The 22,597-nt window shown below is 30.1% G+C and overlaps 1 protein-coding gene across 1 annotated transcript; it reads left to right on the forward strand.

The window, feature by feature from the left end:
- Positions 1 to 1,187: 1,187 nt before the first annotated feature.
- Positions 1,188 to 15,793, forward strand: LOC142321245 (uncharacterized). The gene is made up of 4 exons (XM_075359243.1): positions 1,188 to 1,262; positions 1,883 to 2,056; positions 7,740 to 7,849; positions 15,643 to 15,793. Exons 1-4 carry the CDS (start codon positions 1,188 to 1,190, stop codon positions 15,791 to 15,793), a joined length of 510 nt encoding a protein of 169 aa, XP_075215358.1.
- The last annotated feature ends 6,804 nt before the right edge of the window (positions 15,794 to 22,597 follow it).

Raw genomic sequence — 22,597 nt, forward strand, 5'->3', positions numbered from 1 at the left:
TCCGGCAAGAAACCATTCTGTAAAATTCCTTCTTGCGCTGGAAATTTAAGTAACTTCCATTTTTCTATCTATATTATAGACAGAAATTAAAAGAGAAAAAAAACATGCTACAAAAATAATATACCTATCATTACACAGTATTACAAATAACATTATGTTTCTCCTGTAAAGTTAGCTGATGCACAAGCTGAACCGCTATCAGATAAAGTTAAACATACACATTTAAGTTGAATTACAGTAGTCTATGATAACGATAATTAATTAATCAGTTTTTAGAGAATTTGTTTGGGTGGTGAATGCTCACTTGTAAATCAAAATTTATTCTATTAGTTACATGAGTTTAATAATTTTTTTGAAGTGATATAAATAATATTTTAATAATAGTGTTTTCATTTATAAACAAATAAACAAAAATTAATTGGAAATATGTTTGTCAGTAGCAACTTTCTAAGAAATGAAAAAAATTCTGTAAAATATTTTTGTATATAAGTGGCAATTTTCTTTATTAAAAACCATTCATATAAAATATATGATAGTTTTCTAATAATGTTCTGAAAAATGATGTTCAACAAATGACTTCCAAATACAGAGAATATTTTATATTTTTAGCCCCTGAATAGTTAAGATTTAATTTCCTAAGATATAAATATAATGTAGACATAGTTAAGAGTGTAATGGATTTTGTGTTAAGAGTTAAGAGTTGAAATGGATTTGAATGCCTGTGATAGGTTCAATAATCAGTTTAATACTCATGAATGGTCAGAGTGAATTTGATCAAGGTAAACTGATAAGCAGAAACTAGGTTTAAAATCTGTTGGGAGACAGAATAATAATAGGCTTTAAGTGGCTATAACTATAATATAAATTGAAATTATGCATTGAAATTCCAATGGCATAACAGAATAAGTTCATTTAATGTTGTTTAATTTTTTTAGTTAAATTTAATTTTTGTTAGTTAATTTTGTTTAATTTTTATTAGTTAATTTTTGAAGTTACGCATTGAAATTCCAATGGAATAACAACAGGAATAATTTCAATTAATTTTTGTGATTACTTGAACCAGATAGTTTAATATGGCTTTCTCAGATGGCTTATTAAATACCCTTCAATTTCGAGATTATAATTCTAACATGTTATAGAATCATCTAGTTGTAAGGAGATACAGTTTACTGTTTTACCCAGGATCTATGAGTGGTCCTGTGGGTTGTGGTTCTCAGCCAATTGCAGTTAGGACATACCAGATCTACTCAAGAACATCTGATGTCAGCAGAAAATGCACCCCTCTGTGAATGACGTAACTGCTGTGTGACCGTGTACCACATCTTTGTGGATTGCATATGTTATGCAGCCTTATGTCATAAATTTAAGTTGCCAAGAAACATTCACCACATCCTAGGGAATAATAAAAATTTACTAGATAAGGTATTGTTACTTCAACAAAGTATCAGTATACATAAAATTTAATGTTAATAGTTACTTTTTTTATTGTTTTAGTTTTAATCTAGTTATAATCATACTGTTTCATCTTATTTTATTAATATTTTTCTTACCTGAGGAAGAGAATTTTTTATCAGTTTTTGTCCTGGGTGACTAGTGTTTTTCACCCTTCCCCCAAAAAAAGAATCTATAAGGTAGTATAACAAACGAAAGTCCTATCTATCCTTTTGGGTCTTAAAGTTATTTTTACATACAATGTTAGAAGATTGAGTTAATACAGAGTTCCTTGATTGGGATAAGAGTGATATGAATATACTGAGTAACTATCACTAAAAGAATAAGTATTTTTAGTTAGTAGTATAAAATTGTGTAAAACTTGTACTAGATAAGATATAAAGAAAATAGTTTTATTGCATAGATCAAATATTTTGTTTTCTTTTCACAGATGGCATTTATAAATGAAAACTATGAATGGAGCTTTCCAAGTTCTCATCACAGCGATAAAAAATATGCTACATCATATAAACCAACCAATTGGAATATCTTGTTAAAAAGTCCAGATGTTTCTTTACGTATTATGGATGTAGGTAGGACTAATGAAGTAGACACGTTTTACAAGGTATGTAAATTTCCTTTATTGATTAAATCTTAGACATTTATTTCTGTAGCACTAACTCAAATGTCTTACCATACTATTAAATAGTATCCTATTTAATATATGAAATATTAAATATTTGAAATATTTCATCCAATATTCTCTCAATATTATTCTACTCGCAATATCCAGATATTTTTATCATGGAATGAAAAAATAACCAAGTAATGTATAACAAATAATCAAATCTCTCTGAATATCTTAATTCTTGACTATCCAATTGTGACCTTCACAACAAATAAAAACTCATCTTTGCTTTTTGTAAAGAGCTTAGATCCTTATCTCTTAAAAGGCAAACTCAATCATATAAATCATTGGTATACCATTGGATTGAACAACTTTAGTTGGGTGTTTACTGTTTGTCATATTCCTTATATTCTTTCTTTCCTTATTTATTTTTTTGTAGACTGCTTTGCACATATCAGTCTTCGAAAAATAATCTCATCCACATTTTATGAAAACAGTAATCCAAATACTTGAAAGAAAATACTTTGAGAAATACATTATTTATAACAATTTTTATCTTTAGGTACTTTGCCTTTAAAAGCCATTGTCTTTCATTCCTTATTGATATCTTACAATTAAATCCTCCAGCCAGACTGTTTAACTCACATAAACTAAACTATAAATTATCATCACTTTCATTCAAAATAATCATATTATCTGCAAAAACTAGTAAATTAGATCAGTGTAATTACTTCCTCATAATACACCAAATGATACTTATCCTCACTCTTGTGAGAATGTATTCTCACTCAAATGTATTCTCACAAGACTGAGAATACAGTTCTATTCTAACTTCGTCAAATTACTTATATAATTAATTCTAACATTAGTTATAACCTTGTAATCGTAATATTATATAAACTTTTTGTTACCTTTATTAAATGACAGGTAATTTTTTTTTAAATCTTGTGTAAAGATTTACTGTACTAAATACTTTCTCCTAATCAAGAAAAAAAAAGTAGGTTTAAATCAAAACTCTATGGATATGAGTATCTCTTGTTATTTCATCAACAGGGTTTTTCCATAGCTAAAACATCAACTGATAATTTTCTCTTATATCAAGATTTCTCTATATTTTTCTGCCACCTTAAATCTTTCTTGCCTCCTTTACAGTGAATGAGTTTCTATCTACACCTCTGATACTAACACATTTGGGCTTCATTTTCTCAATTTTTTTGTGAGCTACATTTATCTTCTCATTGATCTTACTTTAATATAATTTAAGAAAAAAATAAGGGTGACATAATATGATTTTATTTATTAATTATTTTTTAACCAGTTTCTTTACCTATATAGTAATATATAATACTTCTTTTTTTCTGCTCTACATCTTTGCCTCAAAAACGTTTTTTTCCTATTTAGCAACTTTTATTAATTTTTTTTCTATTTCCTTTTACGTATTTGATTAGATCACCTATTTTTTCAGATATATAAAGGTGAATCATTGTTGTAGGTCTGGATTTGAATCTATCCTGACTGCAATAATTCTCTTATTGTGCTTTTTATAGTAAGAAATCCATTGATTCATTATCGCTCTATTTTTTTATTCATTATTGTTCTTACTCATTACAGTTCTGTTTTTGATTTTGTGTTGATTATTCAATAATTTCTTGACCAAAAATATTGCTCATCTTTCCACCTTGCCTTCTAATTCCTCCCATCAACCATCAATGAATTAAATTTTTAATATTATATTCGTATCCTGTAGTTAGAAAGGAAAAAATTAAACTTAAGGACGATTAGGGGGGATAATTCACCATCATCATAAAAAATAAAAATTCTATTTACTTTCGGTATCTTTTCCACTATATGACCGCATGGTTTAAACTTTTTTCTGTAGAAGTCAGGTATTAAAATGTAACAACTCGACTGCAATCGGTAAGTACGTTTTTTTTTTGTGAGGAAGTGGAATACCAGTTGTGTACGCCCATAAGGGGCAGTGTCAGACTCGCCACAGGTTCCGCAAGGTGTTAATTAAAGTGCATATGTGTTCCTGCACCCTACCGACTAAACCTAAACCTCCCTCACCAACTCCCCCCCGTCCGTCGTCACCGATCTACGCAAGCGCGGACCAGCAAACAGTTCAGCAGGGAGCTGTCCTTCATCCCTTCAAGCACGTCCTCTGGTCGTGCTTTTCTGCCTCTCTCAGAGAACTTTCCCCAGAAACTATCATTCCACTGGCCGGCACTATAGAAATCCTACCGAGTACCCAGCTCAGTCAGCCAGTATTCCAGTTCTCTCTTCTATTTCCTGTGTACTGAGAATATTTGCTACCATACTTGATATCAGTTCCCATTGCATAGTTTCTTTCAACATAAATTCTATCACATTTTTCTGTGTCAAGCTCTGGTTAGTTCAGGCGAGACCCTAAAAGCATTCCATCTGTCATAAACAAAGAACACATGTTCCGGAGTATCTTCCGCTCCACAATATATACAGTCAGGTGAGAGGATCTTCTTTTGACGTTGTTTAGGTATGTCCCAAATCCCCCGTGGCCCGCGAGGAACTGCGTGAGAAAGTATGACATTCCCCACACCTCCTCCTGAGGCAGAGTTCAAGTCGGGGAATCAGACGCCTGGTCCACGCTTCTTTAGTTGAGGGTTCCCAGGACGCCTGCATTCTTCCATCATTATTTGGTTTGCCTGTTTCTTGGTAATCCCATCCTGAATTCTGCAAATTAAATTAATTCTGAGGCTGATCGGTGGCACACCGGCTATTACTCCGACCGCTGCCCCGGATACTGTTCGGCATGCCACAGCTGACGCGATCGCCAGACACATTGCAGATACGCTGGAATGACTGTAAAAGCCCACCGCTTCTCTTAATTTCTCGAACTGACCTCCAGGTCGGGGCCGCATATAACAGTACAGATGTTGCTACTGATAAAATAAGCTTCCTTACACCAGCTCTGGGTCCAGACTTTGTCGGCATCAATTTCCTTAGAGCAATCATGGTCCTCTCGGCTTTTGCAATAGTCTCCCTGGCAAGGATAATAAATTTTCTGGATTTCTCCAAGTATACCCCTAAGTACTTAACTACTTTGTCCTCCTTTAATATTTGTCCTTCTACTACAACAGCCATATTCCTCAATTTCCGTCGGCCTACCATCGGCAACAGCGCCGTCTTATTGGGAGCCAGCTCCATCCCCCGTTCTCTGAGCCAGCCTCTGACTCTCCGTATAGCATCGTTGGCCAACTCTTCAACTCGGTCCTCTGTATTTGCAGCCACCAACATGGTCAAATCGTCGGCGTATGTGACCATCTCGGAGCCCCCCGGTAACTACATGCACAGAAGGCTGTCGTACGCCGCATTCCAAAGTATTAGCGAGTGGTAGCGTTTCGGCCTTTCATCCGGAGGTCCCGGGTTCGATTCCCGCACAAGCATGGTATTTTTTCACGCTAAAAAATTGCCATTTCATATCATCCTCTGAAGCAAGAATCAATACCTAACGGTGGTGCCGACTGCTAAAAAAATGAAAAAAATGATGTAAGCGAGCATAGGTTGTGTTTGGTTAGAATATGTTGTTGGGTTCCGACGAGTGGTACGTATATCAACAAAACCTACGCTAACCTAACCCGCTAACCTCGTCTAATTAACGTTACATATACAAATTGTATACAACTTTTATTTTCATTAAAATTATTCTACTATTGTAACTTGTTTATATTTCATTATTGGTAAAAGTTTTAAGACTGCAGTCCTATAGTGAAAAAGATCCTACTTTTGTAACTTTATACTATTTAACCTGTCAAAATTTGATTATATTTCACTGAAAGCTCTACTTGTAGTGTGGGAATAGCTTTTTTATATCTGATTTCAGAGTTACAGTGTAATGAAGCCTATGAAAATAACAATTGTATACATTTCTCAAACGTTTTACTTTTTCAGTGAATCAAGTTTAAAATTATGTTTTAAAAGTTGATTATAGTATACGGTACTTTTTTTAAAAGTAAAGATTATAAAAAAAAAAAAAATACTTATATCTAATCTAGCTTTTGTTGTACATTAAGATTCTTCAGAAACTGCTGCTGTTAGTACTGTGTTGACTGAAGTTTTCTGTTTGATTGTCTGCTCAATTGAACTTGTGGGAATTTCATTACTAAGGTTATAATTGGTTCTGCATAGAATGAGAGAGCACTATTTTTCGCAGTGCAAAGAACACATGAAAACACTTCAATCTATCAATGGATCCACTTTCACAAATAACCTCATTGAAATAAGCCACATAAACATCAAATAACAACGTGAAATTCTTACATATACATAATAAAGGATGCAAACGAAACACAATTGAGTAACTCAAAATATATAAGAAATAATAATATAAATGAATAATGCTACTTAAATTACACGTACTACTTTAACACATCAAAAAACAAAGATTTACTTAAAAACTTAGTTCGAACACCAACAGCATGTTCAGCTATGACACATCTGTGTTCCCAACAGCAGTATATGAAGGAGATTAACATAGAGCAAAAGCTAATTTAGATAAGGTGATTTTTTTTACAACTTAGTGATTGTTTAAAAAGTGTACTGCAGTTAGTTTTTTAAGTTTTCAATTTGAAATTTTAATTTATTTCTAAATGAGATGTTATAATGAAAATTTTAAAGGTTTATTACAGAAAATACAGGATAAATGATAACATTTTCTAATTTTTCTTTGAATAGTGCAAAGTAAGTTAAGATGATGTGTTATTAAATATGCGTAAAATACCTTAATGCATGTGTTTACCTGTTCTAGATTTTTTATTATTTTTGATGAGAATATTATTTATTATTTTTTTATTTTTTGATGAGAACACAAGTAAATAAATAAAAATTAAATTGACTGCGTCGGTGCGTGGACACACGACGGAAGCAAAGCTTCTTACGCAATATTATATGAATTATTAATGGTGCAAAATAACGTATACGCAATATACACAAATGATAACATTTTTTATTAATAAGAAATATGAACTAACAATGAAATTACATATTATAAAAAAGAGAAAACGCGCGTATAAGCATAAGTGTGTTTAATAATGAGAGACAGAGTGAGAGTGAGAGAGCGCTTATCGAACACGCAGTGTTAGTATATGTAGGCATAGTGGGTTATCAGCTAGCGCGTGAGGCTTGTTTCTTCTCAGTTCCCCATCCCGAAGCCTGCGTTAAGAAGATTTACTTCAATAAAGGATAAGATTGCAAGAGAATAATATTTCTTTTTGTATTCGTCAATTTTATCATGGGGAGAAACACTAATTTGTTCTAAATAAATACCCAAGAAATTTCAGCAACAGAGTTATCAGGATTTTTTGTTGTTGTTAAGTGTCTTTTATATTTCATTGTAACATATAAAGTCTGTCAGTATTTTATGATACTTTCTCAAATGCTGTTTCTTGATAATAGGTGACTGTAAGGAGAGAATGAAAGAATTAAGAGACAAAAAAATTAATTTGAATGTTGGTGTGGGTATAAATACCTTTAACTCTCAGAAAAATCACATTGGATTTTGGTACATTTGTCTGGTTATACTACTGATCTATGGGTTAATAGTAATAATAATTATTTCTGTAATAGTACTTTATTTATTTTTTCTACGCTGTATTATTTATGTTGCTATTATTTAATGTATCTTTATCATTCTTCCATTTTTCAGTTATGTCAGCAACATAGGGAACAGTATAAAAGTCATATTAGCAGAATACATCCTCTCAGATATTTTAGAAAATCTAATAACCTGTGGCAATGTGCACCTGATATCACTAGGTATGTTTTTCGTTAACAATTATTTCAATATATATAGATATGTGTACCAACGGGTTCAGCTTCTGTTTTTCTAGGTACCAGATTTTATTTATTACCAAAAAAGAAACGTAGAATCAGGTTAAAAAACAAAAAAAAAGCATTATGTATGAAAATTGCTTCAAATAATATTTTATTTAGTTCTTATCCCCCTGAAATCTTTTCTTAAAATTTATCTTTATTAGCTGAATCAGTATCAGACATGGTGTCAAAATATATATATAACTCAAGTCGTACAGACACAAGGAATACACTACGCTGTGTTCCAGTAAACTTAAAAAAAATTGCATTATACTAACTTTAAATAACATTAATGGAAATAAATCAGAAAAAGAAACACAAAGATTGAATACAAAAACAAAAGTGTAATCATATAAAAAAATCAAGGGTTTATAGGACCGAATATAAAAGTTTGTAGAAGATTCTGAAAATTGAGGGTTCTAGAACTGAGAAGACATAACATTATATAAATGTTTGATTACATGACTACTGCACGACTAATTATACGGTGAATAATATATGAGTAATTATTATATATAATACTAGCGTATGATTATTGATGTCCCCACGAAAAAAAGGCTGCTTCATTGTACAATGTGAGTCGCGAGTATAAATCTGGTACTAATGAATTACGGTGTCCTAAGAAAACAAAATCCTGCAGGTCAATTGAAGAAAAGGTTGACAACGCGATTCGTAAAAACGTACACGAATTTTATTTTCGAAACGAACTGCCTACAATAGACAAGTGTTACGAGTGGTAAATGACAATGATAACGATCTAACAGATTTCCGATGAACAGTTTTTTATAAATTGTTAAAAATATGAATTTTAAATACGAAAAACGGGGCCGGAAAAGTGCTTTAACTGATAGAAATTATATCTTATGGCGAAGAGATTACTTCACTGAAATAAATAAAATGAGCCAAGAAGGCCATAGAATATATTGTATGGAACGGTCAACGCAGGCCACACGAAAAGTTTCGTTTAGAAAGGTAAAGCTTTGAATTTGTCAGAAGAAGCCTTTCTGCGCGGCTTATCAACCGGTAATAAGGCTCCATCGGGTAGAGGTAGGCATCGCATAATTACGCATATTGGCAATAATACCGGGTTTTCCCAATGGTGGTCTTTGGATTTTTGAATCTAAATCTATAGGAGTCTATCGTAACGAGATGAACGGCACGTATTTTGAGAAACCGTTTAGCGATCGATGTGTTACCTCTTCCGGAAGATAATTCGGATGTCTTAGGCAACAGTCCTTATCATTCATGAAAAGGAAAAAATTCCAGCCGTGTCTTAGAAAAAGAATAATATCAAAATGTGACTTAGTTCAGAAGCAGTGATCTTTAAAGGATGAATTTAAGGTCCAATTATTGCAAAGGGTTTCGCGTATTAAGAGTAATTTTAATGCGTATAAGATTGATGAGTTAGCAAGATCCAGTGATAAAACAGTGCTTTGATTATCTCCATCCATTGAGAACTCAACCCAGTTAAGTTAATTTGGAAATAAATCAAAAGTTACGTATCATCAGAAAATATTACTTTTAAAATATCTGTTGTTAAAAACTTGTTTAAAAGCTATCGATAAAACGGGCCAGCAGGATTAGAAAAACTGTATATAACATGTAACAGATACTGTTAAACCAAATTATTGAAAATTGGATGATATAATATACTGGATAACAAAATTGAGCCTCTCATTATATCTCTTAATACTGACAGCAGTATGGATCTCTTGCAATCGGACGTCGAAAACTGAACTGAATTTATTATTTGTTTATCATAGAAATTAATCTAGAATATTTGTAAACTTTTACTGTTGTGGACAATTGATAATATCATAACTCTTAAGAAACTCAAGGAAACTGCGTAAAAATAAACAATTTTCGTGGGTAAAATACTCATGGATTATTATCAGATGTATCGTACAAGTTAAAACATATTTATTTATCATTTAACGTATCTTAATTTATTTAAATTTAACATATAAGTATAATTTTTGTAAAATATAATAGCGCATGGTTGCTGAATATTAATGTCACGTAGTTTCTTTTATATGCATCACGATTTACAGGAGATGCTTGTGAATCGGCCGCCTGAACATTCGTACGCGCTGTCTGTTTACTTGAACTCTATAAGCCAATTGAATTAGGTATAGCATATTGCATATTAAGTTTTCTGCTTTTCTTATTATAATTGGATCTGATTTCAAATGTGGTACTGAAATCTTGATTTTGAGAAATAGAAGATTTTGATCAATTGCTGATTACAATTCAGAATATATACTGTATTTTGTTATCATTAAATAATTTGCCCACATATATGTTTAATAAGAAATCTAATAAGTAAATAAAATGTGGACCTAAACAGTATATTTACTGAAAGAAGTGGTTGTTGGTAAATGTGGCTGTACAAATATGTCAGAATGCAAGCAATTAAATCTTATTTGGTCAATCTTTACTTCTTTTACTGAAGTTATAATTGTTTTGGCGCGTTAGGAGAAACTGATCAGAATGTATTTTCAGCAAGATACGGAAGTTACTTGCGCCGATGTAACACACCATGAGGATTTGTGCAGGCCCAAGTGGATTAGTTTGCACGCACATGCCTGTAGTGTCTAATTCAGTCAGTCGTTCAATGCAGTTAAATGATTAGCAGGTGTTGTAACAGATATTGAGTCGTAATAAATGTATATTGATATATTAATTTTATGTAGACGGATTTATGAAGACGGATATTTTAAACTGTGAATATTGTTGTTCATATTCATAAAACTTTATTTATATTGCAGCACATATTTATTTTTTTTTGTGAAAATTGTGTATCAAGATTTGAGGTTATATTTACGTAAGCATTATTTTTCACGAGTGAAATTATATTTTTTAATGATAGAAAATAGAACCCATTAGATAAATTCTTGATTTTGCATAAATAATTTTAAATTTACCAAAACCAAACTTTTTTGATAAAATACACTACTATAAAATAAAACTATTTGTATAATATTTTTCATATCATAAGCCGGCTGGTAACCCTTGTGCCTATTCAATCGTCATCCGAAGAGTTAATGAAACTAATCGAAGTGTATTCGCTGAACTTCGTTTTATATGACAACGAATATTTTTTAAACTGTGTAAAATAAATATTATTTTATTTAAGTGTTATTTATTAAAACTTTTATTCATGGTATTTAATGTCGTCTATCGATCGTTTTACTCAGTTCAAATTTATTTGAATGCGTAAAAAAATTCTGTTTTTATTCACGTTAAAGAAGTATAACTTACGCACGAGCTTTTTTTCGTATGTTCTGTATCAGAGAATAATTATTTGTGAGCTGTTATATTTTAATTAATTTATTAATAAATGTGTTTTTTTTTTAAATCGTTACAATATGGCTTTGGAAAATTTTGTGGGTGTTCAAATGATTCAGATAGTGTTTGCTATGTCTGAATTTATACAAAAAGCTTAGAGAAAGACTGTTTCTAATTTGACTAAAATTCTGTCTAATTTTGATTTTGATTGTGCACTTGGAAATCAGGATAAAAACTGTGCATTTGGGTCTCAATTTATTTGCACGTTGTTTTCAGAAATTCGAAGTAAATGCCATTTTCTGTACCAAATGTAATTTAAAAAGGTGAATTTAATGAATTTATTTAGGATTTGAAGTTATCAAAGTAGCAAGCTGAACTTTTGGGATCTAGACCACAACAATTGAATACTTCAGCAGAAAAACAAAAGTTATTATTATATTTGTAACAAGATCAACATATTTTACCATGAAAACTTCATTATGTATGTATAAAGTTCTTGACAGACTAATGAAGCTTGGCCTACTGTTGATGGCCTAATTGGAATTTGGCATAATACTGAAGAATGGTGTTGTTTATTGATTCACAGAAAACTGTGTTTCTGCACAAGCAGCCGTCAAACAGCCCCTTTGTTATCTTGTGCAGTTAAAGTGAAAGAAAGACCACCATTTTCTTAATCCTTAACAAATTTAACACATCCAGTTCAATGTGATGATGTTGAAGATTTATTCAAAAGATAGTTAGAAAGGTCAATCCATAGATAAAAATGAGCAGTTGTGTGATAATCTCTTGTACAATGGGTGCAGGTTCATAGTGTTAAAATGCGTTGGGTAGCTGCATCTTTTATTCAGGTCTGACAATGTAAACTGTAGCTTTGTTACTGTTGTATCATATAAAGAAGAACAGTTATTAAGATCCAAGAACAAGAAGTGAAAAATGAACTGTTGACAAAATGAAGAAGAAAAATAAATTTATGCTGAAATTCTTGTTGATAAACAGGTTTCAATCTTTTGATTTTTCCAAGGAAGGGGAGCACTTAATAATTAATTATTCATCCTAACATCTGTGCTGGCATTTCAACATAAAACACTACTTTGAAAAACGTTTTTAGAAATACTGAGCAGCCAAGAAACCTCATCTAAGTCCACTGTTACATTAGCTGTAATCACTTAATTTAATTCTTTTTAAAGAAATAAATCATTGGTTTGAAAGTAAATAAAGGTCTTTTGATAGATTGCTTAGTATTTACAGACAATCTGGCAATCCTAACTATGGATTTAAGACAGTTGAAGAACTGATCAACATGATGAAAAAATGGCTGAAGTATGGGCTTATGAATATCTTTCGAAAAAATGCATTTCATACCAAAACATAACAAATGTGTTCAGACACCTTAGCTTAAGATATAGTAAAATTCACAGAGCTGAAAGTTTAAAGTACATTGGAGCAGTAACAGCCCAATGGGCTAGATAAAGAAGCCAACAACAGGATCACATTCATAAAAAGCTTATAAATGACCAGAATATACAATATATAACAAGAAATGAATTTAAAGGTGGAGAACTGAGGCATTACAGAACAATGCTAAGACCCAAGATATGAACCTGCATGTACAACCTTAGGCTAGGGAAAATAAACAAACTTGAAAACATAAAAAGGAAAATAGTGAGGGGAATACTAGGATCCAGAAAAGCAAAAGATGGTTAGACACTTAGAGAAAATTTTGAACTTTACCAGAAGAAAAACTCATAATATGTGAAGGATTTCAGAAAAAAACAGAATGGACCTAGCAAATGTGAAAACATTCATACAGAATGGAAAAGTTCTGGGAACAAAAGAAAAGAATATTAAGTGAAAATAATAAGTAAAAATAATTATAATATTAAGTGAAAGTATTTATTGTAATCCTACAGAGAATTGTGTTGATCATTTATTTTTATTCTTGACCAGTTTAAAAAGTGACAGTTAAATACAATTGAGTTGAGATTGTCCTCTTCATCCTCTGAAGAATTATCTAAACGGTAGTTACCGGAGGCTAAACAGGAAAAAGAAAGGAGTTGAGATTGTCAATTGACATGGTTTTTTGTTTACCTGGTTAGCTTTTTTTGGTGTCATTTATTTTTGTTTTATTTTAGTACTACATAGTAATTGATCATCTTTTTTTTTTTTTTGAAAATGTGGAAATTTTCAGATATTAAGGATGTTGATAAGAATTTAATCTTTAACTGGTTAATAAATGGTATACAATTTTATCTCTCAATAAAATGAACTTTTATCGTTTGTTATAACAACTGTTAAAATATGTTTAAATTCTCATATCTTATTTTTTTTTATATGAGTACATTTAAACATCATTTATCAGATTCTTCCTTGGTCTACTTCTGTTTCTTGTTTCTGCAGCATTCTCCTCATTTAGTCTATTTTCATCAGTGCCCGTAGAAATTATGTCTGCATTTCCTAACTGCCTGATTATCTGATAGTTTGTCTATTTCTGCCCAACCAATTTTTGGTGCATTCTACTGCTAATTTTTGGAAGAATGATAAGTTTTAAATTACACTGATAGTAGTTGAATGGCTGTGATGTTATTCAGTGTATATTGTGCACATGTTTGACATTAAATCACAAAATTTGTAGAAATCAGTGTGTGTAATATATAGCTAAAAATTATTTTTTATTGCATAATTACTACATGGTCCGGCATATAAACCTGACGATTTTTGAGGGATAATAATTAAACAGTGTTTCGTACTATTAAAACATTTAATATTTCAAATTAAAGATCAATTTTTGAAATTTATAGTGAATTACTTACATAGATTTTTTTTTTATTTGAATATTATGTCGTCCAAATGTTTTCCGTTAAAATAACACTCACTTAACTTCATTCTAAAATTTGACATTGCTCGCTCAATCGTCCCTTGTGGAACTGCTTCAATTTCTTGTTGAATGGCCTCCTTGAGTTCAGCAATTGACTGTGGTCGACTACTAAAGACTTTATGTTTGAGATACCCCCACAGAAAAAATCACAAACAGCCAGATAAGGTGAACGCGCTGGCCAAGGAATGACGCCAAATCGGGAAATCAAACGTCCAGGAAAGGTTTCTCGCAGAACATCCATTGCGATTCTCGCCGTATGGGCGGTGGCACTATCCTGTTGAAACCAAATTTCATGTCCTTGAAAGTCATTCAGTTTCGGTCGCAGAAATTCATTCAACATGTTTACGTATCGATGAGATGTTACTGTTACTCTGCGATTTAACTCCTCAAAAAAATATGGGCCAATTATGCCAAACTTTGAAACCGCACACCACACTGTAACATATCGACTGTGAAGTGGTTTTTCAAGAATTTGCCGTGGATTATGCGACGCCCAATAACGGTAATTTTTTTATTCACAAATCCTGAGATGAAAATGTGCCTCGTCACTTAAAAGAATAATGGCATCCTGGTGGACATTTTCGAGGTTGACCTCGCAAGCTGCTTTGCGAGACGCCCAATCATTTGCATTAAGTTGCTGCACTAACATCATCTTATACGGATGGAATTTCAGGTCAGCATGAAGAATTGTCGTACACTTCGATCAGAAATGGCTAGAGCAGCAGCATGTCTCGTTTCTGTACGTCGTGGAGACCGCGTAAACGGAGTTTATGTTTTTAGGCGTTCTCACAGTCCGTTTTCGTCCTGTTGATTTCATTTTTAAAGCAGACGATGTGTTCTTAAAATTCTTCACCCACAACAATATCGTATTCCTACTAGGAACAGACGCGTGTCGATTTAAATTGAAATGTCTGCGAAATAAACGCTGTGTTACAATAATCGAGTCATTATTTTTAAAATAAGCTTCAATCACAATCGCTCCTTGTTCACCCGACCACGACATATTGGCTACTGAATAGCATGTATAGACCTGTCGATGTACAGCATTCCCGCTTTTTCATTGACAGTGGTGCCAACATAACAATTACTGCAAAATCATCAGATTTATATGCCGGACCTTGTACTTATGAAAGAGATTAATTCATCAAATTTGATTCAAGGAATATGTTATCATTCCTTATTTATTAACTGTGTGGTTTTGGTATTTTACAAATAGTCCTTTTCTGGTAAGAAACAACAATCTTAATATGATGGTGTAACTAAAAGAAAATATACCAGTGTTGAGAAAAATTTTAAGAATCTGAGTTTAGTTACTTATTTTATTTACATTATAAAAAATGTTTAAATGTTTATAAAATAGTATAAAAAATGTTAAATTTATTTCTAAGTAGGTAATATTATGGCATTTCAAGATCCTGTTTGTCACAAGCTTATGTGATTTTTATTAGCATATTTAGATTTTTTCACATTATCTTATCTTTTATTCTTCTTCATTTTTTTGGAATCTTAGGGTGTAAATCTTGTGTAATCTATATTAATGAAAGTATTCTGTTGTAATATTTTATTTGTTTAGGACCTACTTTGAGTACCCTCAATACCATTTACAGTATAAAAATCCAGTTGTTTTACCAATAACATATAAAAGAACAAAGGATATACCATTAATGCCTGAGCGGAATTTAGCTGGAAGGTATGATGCAGGCAGTGATTTCAAATACTTATAAAACCATAAATTGTCATTTAAAAAATATATTCTTATTGATATTACTTATTATAATATTTTCTTATTATTATTATTATTTGTATATACTGTATGTTGTGTTTTTAATAAATAATTTTTAAAACAGATACTATGTTTTGTGGGTTTTTGTTTAGAGGAATTCATTCTTAAAATATATACATTCATATTTATTTTATTAATTTTCCTGCATCTGTACATGTCAATTATTACTTTTAGTGGTTGAAAATGCATCTAATTAAGCCAAAATGTAGTAAATGTGTAATGACTGATTCCAGAATTTCAGACTTCCTCTATTTTGGACTGGATTACTGTGCCAACTTTTATTTTACACCATATTTTTTTCCATCTGAATGAGACCTTCAATATAAGGTTCAGATAATGGGTTAAAAAGTGAAAACGATGAAAAATGTTAAAAACATAAATTAAATAAAAATATAATTAATAAATAGTAGAATAATTATTACTTTTGCCTCATATTGTTTTTGTACAATAACAAGAGTTTGTTTCTCGAAATTGAATAATTTAAACCAGTAGCAAATTTGTAGTATTTGATATCATTGTTGATTCAGAACTAATTATAATTGTGGAAATATAAAAATAGAATTTTTTGAAGTAGTAACAAAAATACAGAAATTGAAATTTTTACAACAGAAATTATTTTTAAATCATTTTATCAAAACATCTTTGTTCTAAAAAAGTGCAATTACAGTGCACACAGATGAAATTATACAGGTTCTTCATAAAATAATGGTGGGGTTTCTGTAATTCAGAACAAGGCAGTAGGGAAATTTTGAGAAGTTATGTAGCCTTGATTGCCTCCAACTCAAAAAATTATGTAACAGCAGTTTCAACCACCACACCAGTTTTTTTATTGTTGCTGAGGTGTGTTTAGTTTGTTACTATGTTCACTGTTCAAGAAAAAACAACGTAATTTAAGTTCAATGTGCATTTCGAGATGAATATGGAAAAGAGTTACCACATGAAATTAATATACGAACGACATTGGTTCAAACAGTTCGAAGAAACTGAATTTGCTCTCAAAAAAAAATCAACTGGCAGACCATGAGTATCAGACGAAACTGTTGAATGGATTCTGCAATCAGAAATTCTAACAAATCTATCTCTCATTGAAGCCTCAAGTTAGATATTCTGAAAACAAAGTTTTACACAATTCACAAAGTTTTACACAAAAGACTGAAATTACATGTGTATAAAATTCAGCTACTGCAGGAATTGAAACCTGATGAGGGAGAAAAACGTTTTAATTTTGTTGTTGAAATTTTCCTCAAAGTTCATAAAATCAAATCATTTTTAGAAGATATTATTTTTACAGTTGAAGATGCATTCCAGATTATTGGGTGTGTTAACAGACACAATTCATGATTATGGGGACCGAAAACCCACATGTAATTTTTGAGAAAATTGACGTGACATGTCTAAAGTTAATGTTTGGTGTCTTGTAATGAAATATCATGTAATTGGGACTGTTTTCTTCGTTGAAAAGACTATTGATGGAAATGTTTATCTATTTTTTGTAAATTTTAATTCTCAGATTATAGTACAATTGATTTCTATACACATGTAATAATTTAAATAGGTACAGCTCTTACTAGTCTGTTAAAACTTAATTGTATCAGTGAAGAATGAAAATGTGAAAACTTGTAAATCAACTCTTTCAGTTTATTCCTTTTTAAGTTATTATTCATAATAACTTAAAAAGGATTATCTTTATCTTTATATGTTAAACGATTACTGGATTCCCTTAACTAGATGAACTTGAAAACATACAATGAATTCATTTCAAACAAGATGGTGCATCCCTGTACTTTAATGCATTTGTCAGGTTTTGAATAGAAAATTTGAAGATCAATGGATAGGCTGGCAAGGAGATATACCTGCTCTCCAAGGAGTCCAGACCTGATTTTTTTTTCTTGTGGGGATATGTAAAAAGATTGTTTTTTGCAAAAAATGCACGATCTAAGTCACATAAAGGAAAGGATTAATGAAGCAATTGTAACAGTAACAGAAGATATGCTAATTTGGGTATGGGCAGAAACTGAGTATTGATCGGGCATTTGCCGAGCGACTAATGGTGCATATGTTGAAATTTATTAGTTATGTAAAAAAACTGTTTGATTTGATAAGTTCAATGAATAAACATCAACTAATTGTTAGTATTTTTGTTTTCATTTAATCCATGTTCAAAACCACACCATTCTTTTATGAAGACTGTATTTTAAAATTTAATTACTTAAGAATAAAATAATTTTTTTGTTAAAAGAGTATAAATGTGTGATAACTAAGTACTAAAAAAAAAAATATAGAGTTATAATAGAGAAATGACTAAAATATATGCATATATATATATGAAAGTAAAACTATGAAGTAAAATAATGAAATACAAAGTAGAATAAATAAAATAGAAAAACTAGATAAAAAAGTAACTTTAAAAAAAGAATAAAAAAACATTAATAATTAGCTCTGATTTTTTATTTATTTTATGTTGCTGTACAAAGAATCAAGATTTATAAAACAGAGTTACATGTAACATGCTTTATGAATAAATTGATCAAATTATAATGAAGATAAAGAGAATAAAAATAGACAGACATATAATAATTTTTTTATTGTTATTTGATTTTAAAACAATAATCACATTATGAAAAATATTTCAATATCATGAATCTACAGCATGACAGAATTATTATTGTTGTTTTTTCTTTTAGTTTTATTTGAGTGTTAATGGACAAAAGAGAAGTGTGTGTGTGTGTGTGCGCATGGGTGTGCGTGCATGTTTATGTCTCAAGTTCTACGCATTTGTTGTGGGACTGGATAATATTTAAGGTCAAGTATAATCTACTACATCATAATAAAAATCAAAGTTCAATAATTATCAATGAATGGCATTATATAATGTTCTCTTGTTTATTGCAGTTTTTATTTCTTTGTAGTTTAAAATTATCCAATTATATAAATACAAGTACATAAATGTACTTGTACATCTGTTCAATAATTACTTTGACTATATTTGTCTATATTTATATCTTTGCAGAAAATATTATATAGGGATGAAATAATTACCCCCAGGGGTGTCGGTGGGGGGGGGGGGTAAATTTTAATTCTCAGATTATAGTACAATTGATTTCTATACACATGCAATAATTTAAAAAGGTACAGCTCTTACTAGTCTGTTAAAACTTAATTGTATCAGTGAAGAATGAAAATGTGAAAACTTGTAAATCAACTCTTTCAGTTTATTCCTTTTTAAGTTATGATAGTTTTTATATTTTAAGATCATGGGTACAAGAGAAGCCATTCTGGTCCTCAGACTGATTTTAATGGGAAATTTTAGAAGAGTAAACTCACCTTCTACAGATTTGAAGAAGCATTTGATAATATGTAATGAAATAAAATGTTTAAAAAGTTAAAAAAATAAATAAATACAGCGAAAAAGGAGTTATTTAAAATTTGTATGGAGTTATTTAAGTATCAGATAGCAATGATATGAGTAGAAGATGAAGAAAGTCAAGTTATGATTCAGAAAAGAGTGAGACAAGGATGTCTCCTTGGTATTTAATTTTTACAAGGAAGAAATAACATAAGTGCTGAAGCAAAAACAGAGAATGAGATTAATGTCCAAGAACAGAAAATAAAGATGTTCAGATACATTGATGAGATTTTGTTTTTGGAAGAAAGCAGAAATGAGTTAAGAGAAATGTTAAATGGCATTGATTTATTGCTGGGAGAGAAATTCAGTTTAAAAACAAATAAGACTAATACCCAAAGGTAATAAAAATGTGAGAGAAGAATGAGTAATGAGGAAATTAATCTTATTATAAGGAACATAATATACCAGACATTAAAGAATTTTATTATTTATGTGATAAAATTACAAATAATGGGAGAAATAATAAAGCACCAAAAGCTAACAGGCAGATTTATGCTAACAATAATTCAGCTGGTATCGAGCATAGATCTGAGAATTAGAAAGAAATTTTTGAAATCTTTTCTTTTTTTTGGGGTGTAGTGCTTTGAAACCATGAGACATGAACAACAAGAAAATAGAAAGGAAAAGAATACTTTGAAACCATGAGACATGAACAATAAGAAAATAGAAAGGAAGAGAATACAATCCTTTGAAAAATAGGTAACATGTTGAACATTAGATGGATCATTAAAATTCAAAATTAACTGCTAAGATCAATAGGAAAGAAGAGAGAGTGGTGGTAGAATATTGGAAAGTGACAAACTGGGTAGGTGGCACTGTATAAAGATATCCAGGTTTAGTTAATTTGGTGATAGAAGAAAGAGTAGAGGGTAAAAACTATAAACGAGGTATGAGGTCAGATTGGAACATATAAAACCAATGATTAGGTTGTAGCAGTATAAAGTATATATTAATAATGTATTGAATATGTACATATATATATATATATTATGTTTATATATTTTTTTTATAATTTGGAGAGTGTTTTATAGGTAATTTGGAGAGTAATTGGAGGAATTTCTACTGCTTAGATATATATATATATATATATATATATATATATATATATATATATATATATATAAAACATTTATGTATAAAAATAAAATAAGATTTTTATTTTATATGTAAAAATGTGTTGGATCCAACTCCTGGATGCAACCAGTTGAAAAAGACCTAAAAAATATGGTGATGTTACGATTAAATGAAAAAAATTTTTTTTCTTTTTCTGTTTAGCCTCTAGAATCACCATAAGGTATTACTTCAGAGGATGAATGAGGATGATATATATGAGTGTAAATGAAGTGTAGTCTTGAACAGTCTCAGGTTGACCATTTCTGAGATGTGCGGTTAATTGAAAGTTACTTGTTCCTTTTTTTTAAGTTACTTGTTGGTTGATCATTTTATGTGTTTGTTTGAATTTATAAGTGTATTACTTTTCTAAGATGTTTATATTTTATTCTTTTTATACGTTTCTAAAATGTCTAACTTGTGTTCGTAATCGGTAATAGTATGTTTATGTTGTAGTAGATCGTCAGCTATATTAGAAATGCCTCTCTTCTAGTTTTTGTATGAATTATAATGCTCTGCAAACCTTTTCCTGAAGATCTGTCGGTTTTACTAATGTATGTACTGTAATGTATATGTAAGATTACATTTAATCTTATAGATGCCACTTAAATTTTCTCCATTAGTATTATTATTATTATCCCTTAAAAATTTTAAAATGTTATTAAAATGGTTATTAGCTTTGTATACTTTCTTATATTTATCGTTATTGTAAACATCAATAATTTTTTTCTATGATTTTATTCATATATGTGTGTTGTATGAAATAGTTATTAGTAAGATCTTTATTATTGTTCTGCTGTAATGTTGTTAAACTGTTGTTTGTTTGTTTGTTTTAAATTCTTGGTTGTTTGTTTTTTATAAATTCTTTTGATAATTATTATCAAAGCCATTGGGAACTGCTATTTGTTTTATCATATTTATTTCGTTTTTGAGTTTATCTGGGTTATATTTTCTGTATTGTAATTCTCAAAAAATTAAATTTTTATATATACCAATTTTTTGTGACCATTAGGTTCTTTGTGTATAGTGGTGTGATTTATGGTTGGTTTTCTGTAAATGGATGTTTCTATAATGTTTTTCCATTTATTTCATTTTCAATGTTCAAAAAGTATATTTTCTTGTTAATTTCCATTTCAAATTTGAATTTTAAGTCATTATTATAGTTATTAAATATATTTAAAATAGTCATATGTTCATCATTTGTAGTTTGATTGACCAATATATTCTCCACATACCTAATCCACAACAATATTTGTTGCTTGTTCAAAAGATCTTTAATTAGGATGTTTTCAAAATGTACAAAAATTTTGGACATGATTGCCGATACAGGTGAATCCATGGGTAAACTTTTTGTCTGTACATAACATTTGTCCTCATATTAAAAAAAAAAAGAAAATGAATATTTTACTTTAAATCCTTTTTTATCTACAAACATTTAATCAAATAAAAAAAAAATAAATTTATATTGATATTTTGGAGTGTTAAAATACTTGAAACTTCTTCTATTGTCATGCAATTCTGATGGTATCAAGGTTTTATTGGCATAGGTTGGATGTTAATTCTTATGGTAAATAAAAAGTGTGAGTATTATTATTTCATTTACTTTTGTCATAGGCAGCAATAGTGTCTTTATGTTATATTAAAAAAAAAATTATTCATTTAATGCAATTAAAATAATGTGATGGTAACTACCTCACAAGTTTTTTCTCAGGATTACCTATTTTCTCTTCAGCTTTAAAGAAACTGTTACAACAAATTGTGTCAGAACTAGATATATTAGAAACTTTAATAATGTTACTAGTTTTTAAGTACAATTAACAATTAGGTTTGTATAACAATTTTTTTGAATGAAAATATAATGTAGGTATGAAATTATGTAAAAAAGAGTAGAGGTGAAATAATGAATAAATAAGTAAAATAAAAAGCTCATATAAATTTATCAAAAATTTTAGAGAAAGAAACTTGTGCAGACAAAAACAATTGGGAAATGGGAATACATTCAGTGAATGAAGTCCATGAAGAAATCAGGAACCAGGTGGACAGAAGAAAGAAAGAGAACCCGTGTAGAAAAAATGAGAGTTACATGGAAAGGCAAAAAATTGAATCTTCACAGTGTTACAACATCCAACAGGGTCTAATTGTGAATAATAATACATTTTTTTTAGATTACAAAATTAATACAAAACAGAAAGTATTGAGAATAGAATAAAACTAATAGACTGTACAAGT

The sequence above is a fragment of the Lycorma delicatula genome, chromosome 3, assembly GCF_047948215.1.
Source record: "Lycorma delicatula isolate Av1 chromosome 3, ASM4794821v1, whole genome shotgun sequence".
Lineage (NCBI taxonomy): Eukaryota > Metazoa > Arthropoda > Insecta > Hemiptera > Fulgoridae > Lycorma > Lycorma delicatula.